Source organism: Parasteatoda tepidariorum, chromosome 6 (assembly GCF_043381705.1).
Source record: "Parasteatoda tepidariorum isolate YZ-2023 chromosome 6, CAS_Ptep_4.0, whole genome shotgun sequence".
NCBI lineage: Eukaryota > Metazoa > Arthropoda > Arachnida > Araneae > Theridiidae > Parasteatoda > Parasteatoda tepidariorum.
The window spans coordinates 87564814-87587792 of NC_092209.1; the positions used below are offsets into that span (position 1 = coordinate 87564814).

The 22979-nt window shown below is 29.5% G+C and overlaps 1 protein-coding gene across 1 annotated transcript; it reads left to right on the plus strand.

Moving 5' to 3' along the window:
- The first annotated feature begins 865 nt into the window (after positions 1 to 865).
- LOC107442737 (sodium/potassium-transporting ATPase subunit beta) lies at positions 866 to 21476 on the plus strand. The gene is made up of 6 exons (XM_016056375.4): positions 866 to 1107; positions 5097 to 5237; positions 6269 to 6388; positions 11232 to 11407; positions 14620 to 14733; positions 19195 to 21476. The coding sequence occupies exons 1-6, from the start codon at positions 987 to 989 to the stop codon at positions 19435 to 19437; spliced, it is 915 nt and encodes a 304-aa protein (XP_015911861.1). The 5' UTR covers positions 866 to 986; the 3' UTR covers positions 19438 to 21476.
- The last annotated feature ends 1503 nt before the right edge of the window (positions 21477 to 22979 follow it).

Genomic DNA, 22979 nt, shown 5'->3' on the forward strand with positions numbered 1-22979 from the left:
CCCACTGGGCCCATCCTTAAAAACGGCTCTGGCAACAACCAAAAGAATAGACTCTCTAATACGAAGGGAACAATTATCAGGATGATGCTAGGGGCCCCATGGGCCATTAGCAACGCCTCACTAAGAAAAGATCTCAAAATCGAAAATATAAATGAATTCATAGCAAAATTGAATGCTAAGTTCTACAACGATGTCACTAAGCGTCAGAATTTAATCTACTTCTCAATCTAGAACTAATGATTATATTAATTATAGCCCAGTCACCGCCTTCCTGAGCTCCGACTGTATTATATCAAAATATTATAAAATTTTAACACCATAACAACACAAACACACACAGATCTCAACACCAGGATATGGCGAACCCGGTGAAGGAGCAACGCGGAAGATAGTCCGATCTGGGCGAGCCACATACCTGCTAATTCTCACAGCGAGCAAACCTGGTACGAGTGGTGATCACAGGGACGGCCGGGTCACTGTGCTAACAGAAAAACACGTACGAGTGGTGAACCTATCCCCGTGTAAATAATTGAAAATAATTTATTATTTTTAATTTAAATGTATTAATTTAAATTTATTTTCTGCTCATGTTCATTTTTCAACTTTGTTGTTCATTTCAAATTCGTCTAGTAATTTTAACTTTTAACAATTTATTTGTGCTCTAAATCATAAAACTTGACAATGGAGTTTTTTCTAGCACCTCTCTTTATTTAATTTATGGCTTGTTTTAGATGTATATGTCTTTTTAGCTCATGTCTATTAGAACAGGATGAATCAGATAGTGGCGCGCCGAGATCTCAATCATATCCAGCATCCAGACAATGCGTAAAGAGAATGGTTACCGAGTATAAGTTTTTCTTTTCATTGAAAGCTGCAAGCTTGTCCAAAGGTGTGCTACCACCAGTAAGCACATCCGGGCTTCTTTCATGTTTGTCGTTGACTTTTCGATCGATTAGTTCGAAGAAGTCTATAGAAGTGTATTCAAAATGGGTGAGAAAGACGGTGATATAATGAAATCTTCTAGAGATTCAGAAGATAAAGGTGCAATGTATTTTATATGGAATCCCGACAAAAGAGAATTTTGTGGACGCAGCGGATCTAGTTGGTGTAAGTTTGTTTACGAAACCCCGCCCTCTAGCATGCTTTCTAACGTTAAAGGGCACTTCTATTTCTGAAATGCCCTTTACTACAAATCGGCTGTTATAGAACAATAAATATATTTGCAGCAGGAGAATTTCTGTTGTGTATTTTAATCTGATACGTGACAATATCAACATTGTCTTTTGATTGTTTCATGCATTTTGTGTTAATCTTGATTAAATAATTCTTTAAAATCGGTCCCATTTATCGAATAAAGTCTTCATCAATTAATAATTTATTTGACATAATGTGGATAGTTTCTTAACATTCCATGTTATAGTCAACTGCTATCAAGGCACTAAATGGGTTTTAAACTTTCAAAATTATTTTAAAAAATTTGTACAGTGATAGCTATGAGTTATACTTTTCCTGAGTTTGTCCTTTGCCCTGAATTTTTTATTCAATTTTATAAAACATATTTTGGTTAAAATGTAGAATGGGGTGTTACTTGGAACTTAGTGCTGCATTTGAAACCTTCTGTCTTCCTATTTCTATTGCGGTTTATTAATATTAGCAAATCTCTTATAATTTATTTTTCATGATTTTTGTTAGTCCTAACGATAAAAAAAATGCAATGTGCAGTATAGCGGTCCTTAATGTTTTTGTATGGAGGGCGACTTGAACCAATGAAGGCTTAGCTAATTAAAGATAGATAAAAGAAGCAAACAAGAAAAAATACTTATTGCTACATTCCACTTTATAGATGGTTTTGAAAATTAGTATAAGTATTTATTTTGAAGTAGCCATTTCAAAATTATTTAAAAAAAAAAGAAGAAAAAAAATTTGTTGAAGACAGGAAAAAGTTGATAATATCCAACCTCCTGACTTTTTTAGTTCACTATATCCACAAAAAATAACGTGTGTATAGCAAGGCACGGGCCAGAGCATTTCGTTCACTATAACGGGGTTTGACTTTATTATAATTTTTGTAGAAACATTGTTTTAGATACTAAATTCTTTTTATCAGTCATTAACCTGAATATGCAAAAAAGGAAATGCTTAAATTCAATCAAATCTGAACAATACTAACTGATATTTTTTAAATAAACGAATAATGTTTAAAACTTTGAATCAAAAAAATAGGAAAACTTATGTTTTTTTAATTTTTATCAAATCATATAATACAAAGTTTTATTTAAAAAATAAATTATCTTTAATGTTTGTAAAAAAATAATATTTTTTTTTTATTGTGTAAAAATGCATATTAAAAATTTTTAATTAAAGAAATTTTACGGTTTTCTGAAATGATTTAAAATAAAGCACATTATAGTTCAACGTAAGTTGTACTTAAATACTAACTCTAGGACATTGAATAATTTAGAGAATTATTAAAGATTTTATGAATGTTGAAACTTAAACTGTTTTTTAAGCTATAGAATATAAAAAAAAAGCAGTTTTTTTTTTTTTTTTACTCATTTAAATTTTGTTGTAATATAGTGTAAAAAATATCAAGAGAATTTCTGAAAACATATGAACGTATGTAGCAATAACTGCCAAAAAAGAATTTTTCAATAAATTGAGAGTAAAATCTAGACAAGTAAGGAAGTTTTTAAAAGTAAGTTGAAATGCTTTATTCGAATTGTATTAATTAACATATTTCAAGACTTTCTTAACCATGGAGGAAAATGTGAATAAATAGCTTCGATTGATGTCTAAATTAACACATAGAAACAAGATATCTGCACACCTGGAAAGTCAGGGATTTTGATATTGAGCAAAATTTTTCATGAAGTATCGTGATTTTAACTATTTTTAAAAAAATAAAACATGGAAAGTCATGAGTTTTGGTCGCAGAAATTTTTTTATATAACATGAAATTTACCACCCCCTTTCCCCCATTTTCCAAATATCTCAATTAGTTACAAAATCCCCACTTATAATCCCCAAAAAGTGAAAGAAAGAACATCTGGAGCAAATTATCTTTTAAACTTCTGTGATTTCAGAAATTTTTTATTTATTTATTTATTATATCAATTTAAAATTCTAGTTTAGGCTCTTTGTATTACACTTACTTTAAAGAAGAAATAAAACAGCTTTAAATAACTACATATATTTGACAGTATTTAGTTATTTGCTTTTGTATTTTTTTCCAGCTATTTTTTTGTTGCAACTCTTTCTTTACTCTGTTTAAGTTTAAAATCAATAAATATGAAGATGCAGAGTTTTGGTTATACCTATCGTTTTAATTATTGTTACTATAATTCTTTTTTTAATTTTATTGTGTTTTTGTGGAAAAAATAGTAACATTTGTTAAGTCATGAAAAATTCTTGAAATTATTCAAGAAAAGTCATGGATTTGAAAATCTAAAATGTAGGAGATTCCCTGGATAAAGCACATCAAAAGGGATTAATAAAATGCGTGATTGAGATGTCAAAAGGCGTAAAAACATCATATTAAAATATTAGAATTTTCAAAATCATTTAGAAAAAAGTAGCAATAATTGCCTAAGAACGATGGCAAGAAATCCTTTAAATTTGTGATAAAATCGACTCAAATATAGCACTTGTTTTAATGCACAATCAAAGTGCCATAATAATATTTATTAAATATATCAGGATTTGTGTAACCTTGTAAAAATGTGAGCGATAACTGTCTTAAAACGATAGAAGAATAGCTTGGATTTGTGATGAAATTGGCTTGAATAAGACAAATTTAAAGTGATTATTTAAATATGCAATTCGAAACTCTTGATACATATTAATCATCACCGTAGTTGACCAGGCAGCCCAATGTGGGCCAGTGCCCTCCTCTGAAGATTTCTCCATAATGACTTCCAATTTATCTTTGATCTCCAATTCTTTTAATTAATTGCAAGAAAATCAGACTCCACCGAGTCAGCCCATCTCAGCTGCGGCCTTCCCCGCTTTCTTGCTCCAGTGGGTTTAAAAGCAGTATCTTTTTTATTGAATTGTCATTACTCATTCAAATCACATGGGCCATCCAATTCATTCTACTTATTTTTATGTATTTAATAATATCGGGTTGTTCATTAGTCTTGTACATGTACAGTTCAGAGTTAAATCTCCTTCTCTAGTTATTGTTTTCATTTACCCCACCAAGTATACTCCGCAAAATCTTTCTCTCAAATATTGCGATATAATTTCCTTCTTGTTTTGTCCTTGTCCAAGCTTCAGAAGCATATGTAAAGACTAGCCTGACAAGAGTTTAGTAGATTAAGAACTTTGTTTTTCTAGATAGAAACCTAGATTTAATAAATTTTCTCAGTCCATAGACAGCCCTTTTTTGCCAGATAGAGTCTGTTTTTTCTTTCAGGAGTCATTCTGTTGTCAATAATGTTATATTTGGTCCTAGGTAAGTAAAATTCCTTACTGTTTCAAATCTATAAGAATCTTATAGATTTTATCTATAAGAATCTTATAGATTTGAAACAGTATATGACTATATTATACTTATAGATTCATATAGATCAAATCTATAAGAATCTTAAGACATATTAATATGGTACTAAAAAAAATAGAGATTTAAAAAACTACCTGGAAATTCGATAATAAATACCAAGCACAAAATCAGAAGATCCCTATAATTTACAATTAAATAGATGTAAATAAGGCTCATAAAAAAATAACTCTATTTTGAAATTTGATTTGTCATAAATATATATAAAGAAGCATTAAGATTTTTAAAACTGGTATTGCCGAAAAACCTAACAGATTTAGGATGGAATCTGTGCAATTTGGGTGTGTTTAGAATTAGGGACTCGAATGCACAATGGAAAATTTCTCACTTTTTTTTTTTCTCTTCAAAAAAGAAGTAAAGGTTATAATAATTATTTAAATTATGTTCAGGTGCTGCCACAATTCAACAGCAGGCAGGCCACAATTAGTGTACTCCTACGTAGTATAATTATTTAAATATGGTTATGTATGTTGTTTTTTTTTGCAGTTGTGAATTTTATACAATGATTTTAATAAGTAAATTTTTTTTCTTGTTTCAGTGAAAATAGGAGTTTTCTACGTAATATTTTATCTGTTATTAGCTGGATTTTGGACTGTTATGTTATTAGTATTCTATCAAACATTGGACTATTACACACCTAGATGGCAGCTTGGTGATAGTCGTATTGGTACAAATCCTGGTGATTATTTTTTGTTCCTCTTTATCTAAAATATAGCAATAGTAGTAGTATATGTTTTATATTTTAATCAGTTATCGAACTTTATCTTAATAAAAATGCATGGCATTTATAATTTGCTCAGTATCAAGGAGTGGAAATATACATGTTCCTTCTTATCAGTTAGATTACAAAAATATATTTTACTGGTGCATGCACAAATAGGTGTGTTTGTATATCACATGGTGCATAATGTTTTAAAAAAGTGCTTAAAGGTGCTTATTTTCGATTATCGTTTTTTAAAAGCCTTTAAAGATGTTTTTTTATTTGGTATTTTTAAAAAATGCTTAATTTTCCTTTCACGAAAATTGTATTTTTTTCTTTACCATATCGATTTTTGCCACATATTATGCAAAAGTGTAGCTTTCACGTTAGTCTATTCAATGTTTTCACAATTCAATCAAAGAAATGCATTTTGGCGTACTTCCGGATCATAGTATGAAAGCACCAATCATTTTGCAAGTTTGATTAAATACTTGCGAAACCGCATGTCCCTATACTCATCTGGGTTCAGTGAGATTATTGCACACTCATGTGCAACTCTGTTTGCATTTTGCAAGTTATTCCCAAATTCAGACTTCATTTTCTACCCTCTGATATAGAACCAAAGAATCTCTTGATCATTATATAATGGCTAATATAATCCAGAAAAGAGTTCTTTGTTAGAATGTAATTATTTTATAATGTAAAGTCTAAAAAAATGATTTCCAATTTTGTTAATGTATAGTGCGCTTAAATTTTTTTTGCAGTGATTAAAAAGTACTTAAAACGTGCTTATTTCTTGCACCCTTGCTATGACCATTTGGCTATGCACCCTGTATAACAGTCAAGAAACTTGCTTTTGATACCTCTGCATATTGCCATTTAGATGCTATAATCTTTTGTGTTTTTGTAAAAAATATAAATATATATAATTACCTTTGACGAGCAATTATATAATATCCTTTTTCTTTTATTTAAGTTGAGAAGGTTTTCAATTTTGATATCTTTTTCAGGTTTAGGTTTTCGTCCCCTTCCTCATCCAGACAATGTTGATAGTACTCTCATCTGGTTCACACATGGAAGTGCAAGAGAGTGGGATTATTGGGTCACTTCTTTAGATCAATATCTACAGCGTGAGTATCTTTTACTAATCAAATTAGTGCAGCACTTTTTGTCTTTATAAATAAAATATATAAAGACAACTATGAATATATTAACCTATTAAACCTTCTTTATTTTGAAAATAAGAGGAGTGAAAAAAATTTTTCATCGTATTATTATTAATGATTTTAAACTAGATTTTATGACTGATTCAATCCTGGAACTAAGTTTAGTCTGGCTATGAATTTGTTATTGGTGTACATTAGGGGAAGGGTGCACAACCTTTTTGAGTGAAGGGCCACTTGCACAGCAGGTAAATTAACGAAAGGCCGCATGCATCTTTAGTCATGTCACTTTTTTCAAAAAACTTTTTCAATTTTTCACAATAATTCATTTATCAAATATATATAGATATACATAAGTATTAAAGAGGATATAAATTCTAACCAAAAAGAACTATACAGAATGAAATTGCAAAAAAATATAGGCATTTTAGTGTAATATAAATTTGAATTAATTATTTTAATTTAAGAAAATGTATATTGTTTAAACAAAAAACAAACTAAAAGATTTTTTTTGTTGCGCTCAGAAGTTCCCACGGGCCACACATAAATAGTTGATGGGCCGCATTTGTTGCCACAGGTTGTGCACNGAGTAATATAAATTTGAATTAATTATTTTAATTTAAGAAAATTTATATTGTTTAAACAAAAAACAAACTAAAAGAATTTTTTTGTTGCGCTCAGAAGTTCCCACGGGCCACACATCAATAGTTGATGGGCCACATTTGTTGCCACAGGTTGTGCACCCCTAGTGTACATATATGGGTCATTAACTAGAAATGTCCAACGTTAACATCAGAAAGAAAAATTTTCATGTGATTTTTTTTTTGTATTAGGCAAAATATTAATATCAAGATATCATTACTATTCCTTATTAGAATTTTTGTCTTACTGTGTATAAAAATTAAATGGATCATGAAAACAAAGTTTTATATTACCATTCGCATTAAAAGTTTTTTACATTTCACTGTAATTTAAAAATATTTTTGTACTGCGATTAACTTTTCTCTAGCATCATTACTATCCTACAGTTTTTACAACCATTCGGTTCATGCTATTGGTGACTTAAATAACATTTATTCTTAGAAGAGTTATGTTTGATGGAAGAATTTTGTGTGAGAAATTCTTTAACACTAAGCATAGCAGCATTTAATATATACCTATTTCTGACATATCCGGTCAATTGACCGAACTTTATGTCCTTGATTGAATGTATGAAATATGGATGTTAGGACGGAAACAATTATAATTAAACAAAATTGTATGTTGCCAATTTTTTATGTATTACAAACACAAAGAAGAAGAATTCTTAATTCATTGCTCAATGCATTTTTTAAATTTACAGGGTGTTTCCATTGTAGGGTGACCCGGGGTAATTCACGGTACACTTTACTAAAGTATAATTATATTTACTTAATAATAGTTTTTTGTTTAATCATGTTTTGTTTAATCATCAACAAAATAAGTATCTTTTAAACTGCTTTCTATATTTTCCATTTCAAAATGGGTTTCAAAATGTGCACATTTCTGCAAAGATCCCCCTCCTTCTCTTAATAATAAATATTTTGAGTTACTTTCTTTTTCTTTGATATAAAAGTAGTGTAAGCTTTTGTTTAATTGTTTCACATCTACTGTAAACATTATAATTGATTATAAGAAACTGTATCAAATGTTGCCCCCTACAGATGGGGTATTTATTAATCACTGGGGTAATTCCTGATAATTGTCATTTCTTCTTATAAATAGTATATAAAATAGCTAATTGTCTTTTCTTAGATAACAGTTCATATTTATCAAGTGGAACAACTATAAAATATATTTTAACTGTCATCACAAATTTTTTTTAACTTGTACAAGACTGTATTCTGATTAGCACCATTTCTGGTTTGTCTTACCTTGCTTCTATCTTAATTTTATGTGTGTAAATTGTTAGAATAATATTTTAAGTTTATAAATAGTGTAGATATATATATATGTGAGAATATGGTAAGAAATTATAAGCCTAAAAAGGATACTAAACTTCTAGAAAGCAAAATTAGTGAATTTCTTTTAACCCACTGGCGGTTAAGCAAATGGGTAAAATTGGGAGAATGTTTCTCCCTTATACACAATTCAACTATCTTTTAACATGGGAAAACCGGTTTTGCTATGTAGAGAAGACTGCAGGTTAAAATGTGACTTTTTACGTGCAGACCCGTCAGTGGGTTAATGATTGAAAATGAAAATTTCAGTTTAAGAGCTGCTGCCAGAACTGTTGACATACCTTACTTAACTTTACACTTTCCGTTAATGAAGTTAAAAAATCCAGCAAAAGTAACCCATGTGGGAACTCTCTCATATTTCAGCAGAACATGAGAATGAGTTGGCTGATTGCCTCAAATGTATGGCATGATGCAAAGATTTTTGGAAAATTTAAAGTGTTAATCTTTCTTCTTGCTTTTAAATAAATCGTTTTATTATCTGGTTAAACATATCTTTTTGGTTTATTTGTTTAATCTTGATGTCTTATTTGTTAATTACTATTATATAATTATTTTTAAACAGCCCCTTTACAATAAAAACTGGGGATCAGTAATTACCCCAGAAATGATCAAGACCAGGGGTAATTCCTGATCACTAAAAATTTAAAATCTTTTAAATTCTAATTAGATTTTCAAACAAAAGAAGGTGGCATGGGACTCATCTCACATAGACTCAAACTTCCAGTATATGTTAAAATTCTACCTTGAATAGCTTTTTCCCAAAATAGATGTTTGCATTTTTGATCAGGAATCACCCCAGGTCACCATACATTTTCTGCAAACATATTTTTCACATTTAGAGCAAAATTTGATGGTTTTATTGCCGTTACAATTTGGCATGTCTTGCGTTCAGAAGAATCTTTCTGCTTACCAAAACTAACTATGCAGCAGTTTTTGCAGAAATATGCAACTAATCAAAGGCAATACATTGAACACGCTTAACATTGTAATTTCTGATTCGTTAACCTTTAAAGCAATAACGTGTTCTCCCAGTCAAATGGTCAGTTGTGGTAGGAAAAGGTGTATGACAAGTATCATTCAAAAGAATCAAAATATAATTATATAACTATTTTAGTAAGTTTAAATCATGCATTTTATGTGTGATGTATTGCTACAAAATGATTTATAATGCAGTAATATAGTTATAAATCTTTTGTTCTGATTTATTTTTCATATTACTCATCTTAAAAATTTATTTATGAAATTTGAGTAGTTAAACTATATCTAAAACACAACAACAACAGAAAACCTGATATAAGTAAATAAAGAAAATTAAGTTTTTTTAAGTGATTAACTTTGATATATAAACTAAATTTATTGTGGCCACTGAAAGCTTAAGCAGTTTTTCTAGACCCCCTTTTCGGACAAAGGTTGTGCACCCTTAATATATGCAGGGTCCCCATGGCACAATCGCAGCGACATTGTCGCAGAATGCTACAATGTTCTTGCAGAAACATTTTTTTTTTTTTTGAAAAGTAAAAAAAAAAAAATCACTTTTCTTTTCTATAAAAATGTACACGTATTTGAACTATGTATTTAGAGAATCACTTTTTCATGCGCTCAATTCACGACGATGGTATTGTAAGTCAATGTAATGTTTCGATTGTATTTTCTGCAGTTATTGATTTTCAAGTGGATTTTAAATAACCCGATGTATTTCAAACAATATCGAAAATTCCAATCGTGCATTTGAGCATTTACTTTTTACGGTTAGATAATTCTAGAGAATTTTTTGCTCTTATTGCGATTTATTTTTAAATTCGATATTTTTAATACGATATTATTTATTACAGCAACCTAATCTTGAAACAAAACACGCGTTCGAGGAGTCCGATTCGCGTGGTTTCATCATCGATTTTTATTATTTTTTTTTTGTTGCTATTACTACTACGGATTTTATAATTTTTAATTACTTTTTTTTATTGTGATAATTATTTACAAAATTTAATAATTTGAAAAAACAAAATGCGAGAATATTATCCATAATAAATAAAAAAAATTATCACATGTTCAATTAAGAAAAAATTATACAGTATTTTTTTTTGTAAACACAGCTTATTAGCAATTCACATTATTCTCTGTGGAAATGTTAAAAAAAATTGGTTTTGCTTAAAAAGTGAGCTGCCATGGTTTAGAGTTCAATATTTGGGGATTTTATTATCGACCATGTCAAACTTCATCTATCAAAAGGTACCTCAAGATAGAATCAAGTTAACATGTCTTATATACTTGTGAATTGGTATTTAATATTTGTAGTGGTAGTTACGCCACATTTTATCCAGAATTAGTGATAGAATTCGATGAATGAATGCCACTAGTTGATTCATGCTATTTATTTATACCAATTTTATTCATATTTTTTCTTCATTTTTTTTATTTTTGTATATAATATTTTGCTCATTTTTTTTCTCCCAATATTGTTTACTACCGGGAGGCTTTATTTACTTCACCGAATTTTTTCTTCTTCTTTGAGCAATATAGTTTTTAAGCAAATCAACTGTTTTAATGTGAACCATCAATCAATGTTGGCAAGTTCATATCACGTCCGCAGGTCACCATTGTGGGTAATTAATTGTTAGACTATGTCGAACTTCATCTATCAAAAGGTACTACCTCAAGATAGAATCAAGTTAACATGTCTTATATACTAGTGAATTGGTATTTAATATTTGTAGTGGTAGTTATGCCACAAATGCATTTTGTGTTGAGTTGAATGGTTTTAAAAAGAGAGAAGTAATTAGAGTAGGTTTCTTTTGTCCCTAAATCTAAGCAATGATTGTTTTCCTTTGCAGCCTACACTGGAGGTCGTCAATTTGGAGAACATGTACGCTCATGCGACTTTTCCAGCCACTATCCTGAACCACATGTTTGCAATTTTCATTTGGAAGATATTAGCCAGTTTTGTTCTAAAGCAAATAACTTTGGATTCGATGTGGGTCGTCCATGCATTCTACTAAAGATTAATCGAGTAAGTAGTTCTTGGAATTATTTTTATTTAAATTTTTAGTGTTATATAGATTAAAATATTTAGTGTATTATCTTTTTTGTTATATTAAATTGTATTAAAAAGGACTGTGTGTTCTTTACTCCTTCCAGGGTTTGGAAAAACTGAGCCCACCTGAGTTTTTCATCAAAAATTATTGTTGATAAAAGATTGATTGTTTTTTTGGGGGGGAGGGGGATATTTGGAAACATTTTCATTTTTTATTCTTCAATCCTTAATGACATATTTCCGTCTAAAATGAAAATTAAATATTTGGTAACTATTTAAAACTTGTTTTGTTGCAAAGTAAATAGTTTTTGGAAGGTTTTTAAATTGCTGTGCTATCATTTTTATTTCTTATTGGCCAGTGTATATTTACATTAAACTCAATTAAAATATCTAAAAAAAAATTTCTTGCATTGACACAGGTTGAGTTCCAGAGTCTATCGAAATAAAATTTAAACTCTTTCGTTTTCTGAGTGTCTTAATATGTACAATTTAATTTTTAAGTTAATTCACTGTAATATTTTAGTGTTCATTATTTGAAATGCTTATTTTAACTGGACAGAGTTTTATATAAAGCCCTCCCTTACCTGCTATATGTCCCTTCTTCATTCACCTGACTTAACTTTGCTTTCCCTTCATGGGACAAAACCAGTTGACTTTTCTGAGATTGTCTATTTTTATTCAAGAGGGAGAAACTTTTTTTTTCTTATTTCCTCCAGTGAAAAACTTATTGTTTGAAAAATTCGTGTACTCTATATGTTCTTTTTGAGAATGGGCATTTTTAAAATTATGAGAAAGTAAAAATAATATTTGATCAATGTGGTTGTGCATCTAAACCAGGGGTTTCCAACTTACATGAGGCCGGGGGCCCCCTATTAAAAACACCAGTCAAATGTCGGGCCACAACTTTATCAAAAATTTACGACTCTTTTATGTTTGAAGGAACATTGTCAGATTTTTATCAAGTTGTACAAAGCAAAAGTATTGAATTACAAATCAAAATACGAAGTAGAGTTTTACCTGAGAAATTTTTTTTTCTGCAACGTTGGTATGTTAAATATCCCAAAAACAAAAAGAAATAAGGCTTTTTTTAATGAAAGAAAAGTATTTTAAACCCATAAAGATTTTTTTACGAAAATTGTCCACAAAAAAATAAAAACTAATATATTTTTGTTCACGGGCCACAAAAAAAAAAGACTTCCAGTTGGTAACCACTGATCTAAAACTTCCCAAATAGTTTTTTTATTTATTTATTTATTTTTTTATTGGTCAAAACATACTTTTGCCTCATAATTTTGTTGCCAAAAATCTGTCAGAAATGAGGGCATGTTTATTCAGACAAAGTGTATTTTTAAACAGAATACTTAATATATATGTACTTAATGTTATACTTAAAATATTGTCTTTACTAATTAATCAGCTTATTTGAAGTCGCCTCTTTGAATTATTAAGATTTGCATTTTGTTCAAGAAAATCAGAGTTGTTAAAACAAAACTTGTTTTAACAACATAATAGCAATTGTTTGTTAATAGCGACTTGTTTTAATAGCAATAGTGAAATCTCTTTTAGAATGCATGAATAAGAAAAAATTAAAAGCATATTTTAAATCCTTTTTAAATGAGACACCAAAATTTTTTTCTGACGTCTTCAATAAAATGTCTTTAGAAAAATTTAGGAGCAATTCGTTTAAGAGTATGCTAGTTATAACAATTAAAGCTTTTTAACATTAAGCTGCCAATTTATAAAAAATTCTTCCATTAAACCTGTGTTCTTGCTAAAGGTTCTAAACCAGTTTGACTATATATTCTCATATCGTAAAATTTCTAATCTTTACTAGTTTTACTTTTTTCCTTGATTGTCTTAAGAAATAATTTGTAATTTTTTTAAAATTTTATTTCCCATCGGCAAAATGGCTCTTGGTTTGGATTTGATGGTAATAAAATCCCCACTCACAGTCATATTTTATTAAAATATAAAATGTTTTTATCATGTTCTTTAAAAGTTATGGTGCTCTTTCAAAAAATGAAAGAAAAAACATCATTTCTAGAGCGAATTATCTTTTAAATTTCTGTGATTTCAAAATTGTTATTATTTTTATTTTTTTATTTTATCAATTTAAAATTCTAGCTGAAGCAAGCCAGTCACTAACGAATTTTTTTTATTCTGAAATGAGAACAGAGAAATCAGGAATATTTCCTTTCGGATGAACAAGAAAAGATCTTTAGAATACAATTCTGCAAGAATCTTTAAGAATACAATTCTGCAAGAAAAAAAAATTTATTTGCTTTTGTATTTTTTTCAGCTATTTTATTGCTTCAACTCTTTATTTACTCTGTTTTTTTTTTTAAATTTAAGGGGTCACAGTACCCAAAAAATAACAAAAATACCAAATTTTTTTTTATTGCTTATAATGAAACTTCAAAGTATTTCAAATGTACAAAAAAAAAATTCATCTCTCTATCTACATTTTTAAAAAAGTTATGAATGATTTTAAATTGTTCTAATACAGAAATTTGCCCANTTGTTGCAAAGGTACTGTGACCATTTAAAATCTTTAAATATGACTATGCAAAGTATAAGAGTTCTGGTTATACCTATCATTTCAATTTATGATGTTATAATGCGTTTTTGAATTTCTTGTTCCTTTTTTGTCGGAAAAAATAATAACTTCGTTAAGTCATGAATTTAAAAATCTGAAATGTAGCAGATACCCTGTAAATAGGAATGCTGAAGAAGGAAAAGTATTTTGTGACGTCTTGAAACAGGTACATAGGCAGGATATGAAAACCAATCCCACGACAAACATCAATGGAGACAGTTTTTGCAACCCATGATTTGAAATATAGTGGTGTTTAACGGAGTCAATCTGGGAAGAAAAAGCATTTGACCAATGAGTAACCAGTGATCGTAATAACTTTCCCCCCCTTTTTTTTAATGTGTTTTTATTTAGCTTTATTCTAAGAAATTTAACTTCAAAATTATATAATTTTTTCCCTAATATTTGTTTTTTTTATAGTTAAAATATTTGAGGAGGATACGAACAGCAAATTTCTTTCAATGGTTCACTTGCTAGAATTCTTTCTTTCTTTTTTTTAAATTAAAATGATATAAAAAAATAAATATTGTCAAAAAAATTGCACTTGACATTTTTTAAAGTAGTTTTCCTAATCAATTGCAATGTTTGTTTACAGATATATGGATGGAAACCTGAGCCTTATTCTAACTTCTCTCTGCCAGCGACTATGCCAGAACATGTGAGAACATCATATGATCCCAACTATGTATATATATCTTGTGATGGGGAAGTAAGTCTGGCATGAAATTTATTTCCTATGATTGTGCAGTGGTAGGAAGTAGCGATACTTCCTGTAGTTGCTTTTTTCTTCTTCTCCACAATTTGTTGTGGAGTGACTACTTTTTAAGAGAAGTAGTGTAGTGCAATACAGAAAACAGTAGTTTGTAGTTATTCCTTGTATGACTGGGCGATAAATCGATGCATCGGAAAATATCGATTCTATGCAATCATTGCCGATCCGATGTTTGGGTTGGCAACTTTGTGAAGCATCGGAAATTGGGATTTACTGGGATGTGTACGATATTTCCTGACGTATCGTTTACATCGATGTCTACATGCGTGATGTTGAGCATTGTTCTCGGTGGTACATCGATGTCCGCAAGCTAGCAGCGCAGTGTGCAGTAATAGCTGTGGGGATGATTGTTATTGTTCCCCGATTTTTTTAGACTGTGACTCACGGTTTTACTGACACGATGAATCCGAACGTGATTGAGAATGGAAGTGTTGAATGTATTTTAACATTCAACACTTGTACACCTGCCGCTGAATGTATTTTAACCACTATTTTTCAGGCATCCACGTCATTAAATATTGAGAAATAGTTATAAAAAATTGTTTTTTTTTATTTTTAAAGGATGCAACTTTCTAAATGGGAATTTGCGCAGTACTAAATATAAAACATTAATGTACCGAAACATTGTGATGCATCAAAATATTGCAATGTTGATGTGACAATACATCACGAGGCCAAAATTTTAGCATCGCCTAGTCCTAATTCCTTGAAACTACTCTTAATGTTAGTTTAGTTNCAATGCTTAATGTGAGTCACCATGAGAATACTATTATGTCTCTTAGACTAATCGAAGATACCATTTGAAATTATGGATGATTGTTGAAGATCACCACAACACTATTGAGGGCAGTAAAAGAATCTCACAAATCATATCAAGAATATATTAGAAAAATGATCGTGATTGATTTGTTTTTCTCTAACTTCTAATATAAATTGCTGATTTGAAATCTAATAATATCACACGATAGTTTTTCTTAATAAAGTAAGGTAAAGGGTAATAATAAAGTTTTGATTAAGAAGGTAAAAATTAAATAAAAACCCAAGTTGGTGTTAATTTATTTTTTCTTTTGATTTATTCTCACTTTTGCCTGTTCCTGAATTATGCACTTAATTTCTGATAGGTAATATGTAAAGTTGAAATTTCATTTTTACACTTTAGAGATTTCATTCTTGACTTAATAAATTTCAGAGCTTTATTTTATGGCTTGCAATTATGTATGATATGTAATAATCTTCTGTTATGTAATAAACTACCGTGTGATCTGTTTTTATCCTAGCAAAATCATATATTACCCCTAAAATTTACCTAAAATTTTTTGAAAAAAGTTCCTAAAATTACCCTAAAATTCTAAAAAACTTTGCTGCTACCCCTGGAAGTTGTACGAACCCAATTAATGATGCATTCACTCCTATATTTTCAATTTTTTGGTAGATTTTCTCTCTTCCTCTAATTTTTATTCTAGCGAGAACTGCATTTTAACTAGTAAAATACAAAATTCTAGCGAAATCGAAGGAATTATGCTTGTGAAAACATTTCAAATTTGATTTCTCAGGAACAATTGAACCAATTTTGCTCGATTATTTTCATTTTATCATGTAAAATTATGTTCACATAAGATTGAATTCTTTGTAAGAATCCTATACCTTACTGTTCAAACTTATTTCCGTCTATCGTTAGATGAAATAATGAAAAATAACAAATATTTACTAAAAGCTTATTTTTTGTTTAAAATTATCATTGGATAAATGAATTTCATAATTGCGTAAAGAAAAATTTCAATTCACTTAAAATGTTCTCCAGATATGGCAAAATACAGTAAAATTACAGTACAGTTAAATAAGTAAAATTAACATCAAGGGGTCCAAATTTTGAACAACTTTCGTATTTGAACTATATTTTACAGATTGAGTGGGGGGGCTGAAATTATCATTACATTAAAAAATATCATGAAATCCGCAGCAGTAACAACCAAAAATAAAGATCGACGTCAGAATCACGCAAATCAAACTCTTCAAAAAGGGGTTGCTAAATGCGTGTTTTCATTTTGAGATTCAGTTATTGTATTAAATAATACAGTATTAAAAATATTTGATTTTAAAAGCTATGTGTAAATCAATAGTAATAATTGCATAAAAAAATAGAACAAAAATTTCTATAGAAAAGAAAACCGAAACTTTTTACATACTACTTTTTGCATACAACTTTTTATATACTACTTTTTCTACTTTTTGTTATTCATTATTCTCAAATGTGAACAGAACATCACAAGCATTTTTTTTCCACTCTGATGCACGAGAAAAGCATCTTTCGAATATTAATACTGAAGGAAAAAATCTTTCGAAAATTTCTGCAGAAAAGAAGACCAAATTTTTTATTTCCTGAGGGAAAAATCTTTCTGCAAGAACTTAGTAACGTTCTGCGACAATGTCTCCGTGTCCCCACGATACTGCCACGGGGCTGGTCTATTTTGGTGGTCAGAAATCTGAATCTCTTCTATGTATGTATCTGAATCTATGTTTATTCAAGAAAAGAAGTTTTCTGTGTCTTATTTCACAACTTAAAATAGTGTCTGCACTTATAATTATTTGCAGTTATGCTCTTGAGTCGTAAAGATTTAATCCTAGAACGGGAAGATCTGATCATTACATCAAAAGTTATTCAGGGTTTTTCTTTATTATTTTTTTTTATCACTGTACACGACAAAAGAAAGAAAATAGTAAATTGGAAAACAATTTAAATGCATGTAAAAATAGTTTTCAATTTCACTTTAATATGCATTATGTATTTTAATATACATTATAAAATAATAATTATATATATTATTTATTATTTAATTTTGTATAAATGTTAAATAACAATGTTTCCTTTCAATTTTACAATAAGTTTATCGATTAAATATACTTTTCAAGTGAAATGTAAAAGGAAATCTATGCTGCTTTAGTGCAGAGATGATCGTGCTCCAAAAATAATCCGCATTTCCGGATTTTTTGCCGGAAGTTTCCGGCTATCCAAGGTCCAGAAGTTTCGAGAAATAGTAGATCAAATTTATGTATTAAAGTTCTTGTATATTTTATTTAAATATATTAGAACTAGGATTTATACTTTGCATCTCTTTCATTTGTAAATATTTTTTTCTGGTAGAATAATAAATGTGATTAGAGATAAAAGCTAACTGATGAATAATTATTCATTTAAATTATGCTACATATAATTTATTTGGAATTGCATGTTTTTAAAGTATCAATGATTTTAATTTATATAGGCATTAATTTTTTGAAATGCATCATTAATGATTTTACTCAAGAAATTTTCAAGATTTTTTGAGTTGTGCTCACAATCATCCCTGTTAGTGTGCCCTCATAAAGTTTAGTCTAAATGTGTATGGCTGTTTGAGTATTTTCTGGGTATTGCGGAACATTTAGAAAGTCTAAAAAGGAGTTTCGTTGTTTTTGACGTAATGATTATATCTCTATATTTGTTTAAAAAATATAATTAGAAATTCTCTACTTTTCATGTAATTATAGCTATTCATTTTCACAGTTATTATTTTCTACACACAGTTATAATTAAAGTGAATAACACTTTTTTTTTAACTAAAGGAAATATGCTACACAAAGTGAATAGGAAAAGTAATTAATTTGAAAAATGAAATAAAAAAAATTACTCAATATTGATTAAAAGGGGGAAAATTCAACATCATGATGGAATCCCGAACAAAGAATACTAAGGCGTCCCCTCTGTATCTACTAGTGCTACGCCACTGTTTTCTTAGAACGTGGTGCGTAACGTTTTTAAAAGGTGCTTATTTTTGTTTTATAAAAGCCCTTAAGAGTGATATTTTCATCGGGTGTTTTTAAAAAGTGCTTAATTTTCCCTTTTCGAAAACGGGATTTTTTTTTCTTTACCATGTCAATTTTCGCCACGTATTATGCAAAAGCGTACTTTTCACATTGTTCTATTCAATGTTTTAACAATTCATTCAACCATAATCTATTTCGGTGACCGGTCAGTCCATAGCATATGAATGCGCCAATCATTTTACATGTTTGATGAAATGCTTGCGAGTCTGCATGTGCGTCTACTGAGCTGAGTTCGGTGAGATTATTTCACTCTCTTGTGCAAGATATTCTCAATTTCAGGCTACATTTTCCACCCTCTGATATCAAATCGAAAAATCTCTCGATCATTTTATAAAGGCTAATATAATCAAGAAAAGAGTTCTTAGTCAGAAACTAGTTATTTAATCATGATCATGTAAAGTCCTTAAAAAATTATTTTGCATTTTGTTAATGTATTTAGTGCTTAAAAATATTTCTTGAGTGCTTATTTTTTTGTTGAAAGCTCTTGGTTTCCCCGTTGCATAACATTAAGAAATTTATTCGTAATATCTCTTTCAGAATCCTGCTGATAAAGAAAACATTGGTCCGATCACATACTACCCTCCAAATGGAGGAATTCCTAATTACTATTTTCCCTTCACCAACTTAGATGGTTATCTCTCCCCTTTTGTGTTTGTCCGCTTCATGAAGCCAGCGACCGGCGTCCTAATCAACATAGAGTGCAAAGCCTGGGCCGCAAACATCAAACACGATCGAACGGATCGCATGGGAAGTGTTCACCTCGAACTTTTGATCGATTGAGTGTCATTCTTTCTTTCTAATGCACTGTTATTTTATTTTAAGCATTACCACTTGACTCCACAGTTATAGTAGTGCAAGGGTAAAAACAAAAGAATTTTATTTTAGAGCCAGAGTTATTATATTGATACATTCACTTTTTAGATGTTTAAAATGCCTGAAATGACTATATATGTATACAGGGGTGATTGTACTCCAGGTGTACCCCGGAATTCCGGGTTTTTCGTATTATCCCTCTTGGTTTAAAAACTAGGAGCGGGACATGTGATTTTTTCACGGTTCTCAAGACCATTGATTCGAGGAAGTCCGGGAATCAAAACTAATAATCTGAGAAATTTTCTAAAATTAAAAGTTTTGAAACCATCGCTTAATCACGTTAACGAGACCTTTTCATACTGACGACTCTTCTGCTAATTTTTTTTTTTTCGGTTCATTGAACTTTTGTCGTTTTTAATATTTGACACAACTCTGGAATCCTTTAATATCACAATTCATATTCACGCTATTTTAATAACAACCATCGATTTTCGTATTTACCTGGTTTCAAATTTATGAATTTTGAATTGTATTCACGCTATTTATAAATCATACGTGGCAATTCGTATTCACAGGATCTAAAAATCATGCAGTTTGTATTTTCTCGTTAATAAATCCAATGTCGTGATTCATATTCACACGATTTTAAAACCCAATTTTGCGATTTTTATTTCCATGTTCTTAAATTACAATGTTATGATTTTTGTAAGAACTTAGTTTTTTTCTTGAATTAGTTACTATAAAAGTGTCATATATTTTATTGGTAGGAAGTTAAATTATAAATCTTAGTTAAAAAAAATTATATTAAATCTAAATGAAATATAAATTGATCTCTTGTTATCGAGTTTTTGCATATAAATTTTTCAGGATTTTTCACTTTGTGTCGCAATCACCCCTGTATGTATATGTATATATATAAATTATAGATTTCTTAGTTAAAATTCTAACTCTTGTGCCTAGCAAAGTGGCCTGCAATGTCACATTATGTCTTATATATCTACAGCCTAGAATTTTCCTGCCAATAGGGATAAAGTGAGGGACAATCCTCCAAAAATCTTCTCTATTTAATCATGTTAGATGCAGTTAATGTATTTTTGGGGGATTTTACACTGGTTAGGTAGATGCTTTAATACAAAAAAGAAAGGTGTCTTGTATAAATGATTATCTAGGAATGTTGAGTCTCTTAGTTTTAAGCAAATGGGCTTATTGAATATTTGTAGTGTCCTTTGAAACTTCTTATGTACAACAATAAGTTCTTGTGTGCCTATCAATTTTTACATATGTTTTAATGAAATAATTGTGATACAAAGTATAACCAAAACTTTTAAGTAAACAACGAAAAGTATTATACTAACCTTTTTTGTTAAATGTTTGCTTAAGTTGAGTTTTTTTCCGAATACGAAACAATCATTCGCTGAAATTTAAATCATTAGATCATGATTTTTTTTTTCTTTGTTACTTCATGTCATCTTTTTAAAAAATGAGTCACTAAAATTTCTTTTTTGTGCGAGTATGTAAGAATGTATATAAAATATGGCGTTTTCTTAGGTTTTATTTTAATGAGAAAGAAAAAGAAAAAAAATGTGCTTTGCATTTCTTTTATCATTTAGGATTGATGTATGTACAAACTTCTCAAATGATATCAAATTGTTTATTTTGTTTTTCAAGAAATTAGTATGACTACCTACAGACACATTAGAATACTCCTCTTTCTGGTTTAGGGACAACATTTTGTGCCTGAAATATCCCCAGACAAAACCACAAGGCCAACATCTCGTCTGGACAAAATCATAATATTGTTTTTAAGAAATTTCGCATAGGCATAATATCATGTATTCTAATTATCATTTATTTTACAACATAACATGTTTAAAAAAAATTAAAAAAAACCCCTCTTCTTTAACTTGAGTTTGAAACAGACATCTCATGTATTTTTATTGGATATACATTATAAAAGTTCACTAACCATTACTAATTTTTTAGGGGAAAAAAATGCAAAAAATAAACATGTTCTTTTCTTTCATTAATAAATACAGGGAACTAAAACAAAACATAATACACAAGTTGTAACTTGCAATTTTAATTTTTTTATGTGTAAAAAATATTTCAATTACCATCAGTTTACTAACCCAAATTGTCTAGGGCAAATTAAATATTAGTCTTTGTATATGTTCACAACTTCATAATCTGAAAAATCACCTTCATTACTTTCGCTCACGAACGCCATTTATTAACTCTTTTTACTGTGCCATTTATTAACTCCCAAACTAAAATTGGCAAACTTCCAATCACAGCTGATTATTATTATCTTTTGTTTTACTTCTGGCCGAATAAAAACGTGATAAAACAAAACATATTGAGGAGTTCTGCAATGCCCGAGTTCACTCGGGATAATAAATATTTGCAATCTATACATACCCGAGTTAACTGGGGATAATCAGGGAAGCAGTTAAAATGTAATTATGTTCGAAATTCTATTTTCTGAAGGCCTGCTGGTCAAAAAGGTGGTTTGTGTTCTTTACCACATATTGTTGTGTCATTTAAGTGGTATCTTCCGTTATGACATCAATTACGTGATATTCAGTCTCCATGCGAAGTTTGTCCACACGAGTTTTTGTCCTCTATGTGGCCTTTTGTCTGATTGACACAGAGTCCCCTCTTTCAGGGCTTCAGCTGCCATGTCTTTCAAATCACTGCCTTGGAAGCATTGCTTTATATATATATATATATTCTCAGTACGCATCTGTGGTATGGGCTCATGTAAGCTATTGTGGAAGCTTAATTGTTGCAATCATTCAAACAACCATCCAGTGGATAGAATTTTTTTTTTAATTTATAGTGTTCCTCAAACAAAGGGAACATCGGAGAACGGGTGCCAATCACTGTGGTGTTTCAGGAGTGGAATTATTTAAACAACTGAAATTATTCTAGATTAGGGGTGCACAACCTATGTCCTGCGGGCCAACGTCTGTTGATGTGCGGACTTCTGAACATAGTAAAAATTTCCTTAAATTTGGTTTTTATTTAAACATTATAAATTTTCTTTTATTAAAATTTTTAATTCAAATTTATATTACTCTATAAAATACATATTTTTTTTCACTTTCATTGGGGAAGCTTCTTTTTGGTTAGAATTTATATCACCCCTTCCAATATTTATGTGTGTGTGTATATATATGTATTGAAAAATAAATTATTGTGAAAAATGGAAAAAAGTTTTTTTTTAAAAATGTATGTTTTTTTTAAAAACAAATTCAAATAATTAAAAGTATTTAATTTTCTGCAAATATGTTGTTATGTTTACTGATAAAAATATCTGGTGCTTAGAGCATTAATGTTTAGATAAAAATCATCATATTTGTCTCTAACATGACTAAATATGCGTGCGGCCCTTCGTTAATCTATGTGTTGTGCAGGTGGCCCTTCACTCAAAAAAGTTGTGCGCCCCTATTCTAGATCCTTTTTTTTTTAAATTCAAATGCAGTAGAACTTCCAACAAAGCAATTGGG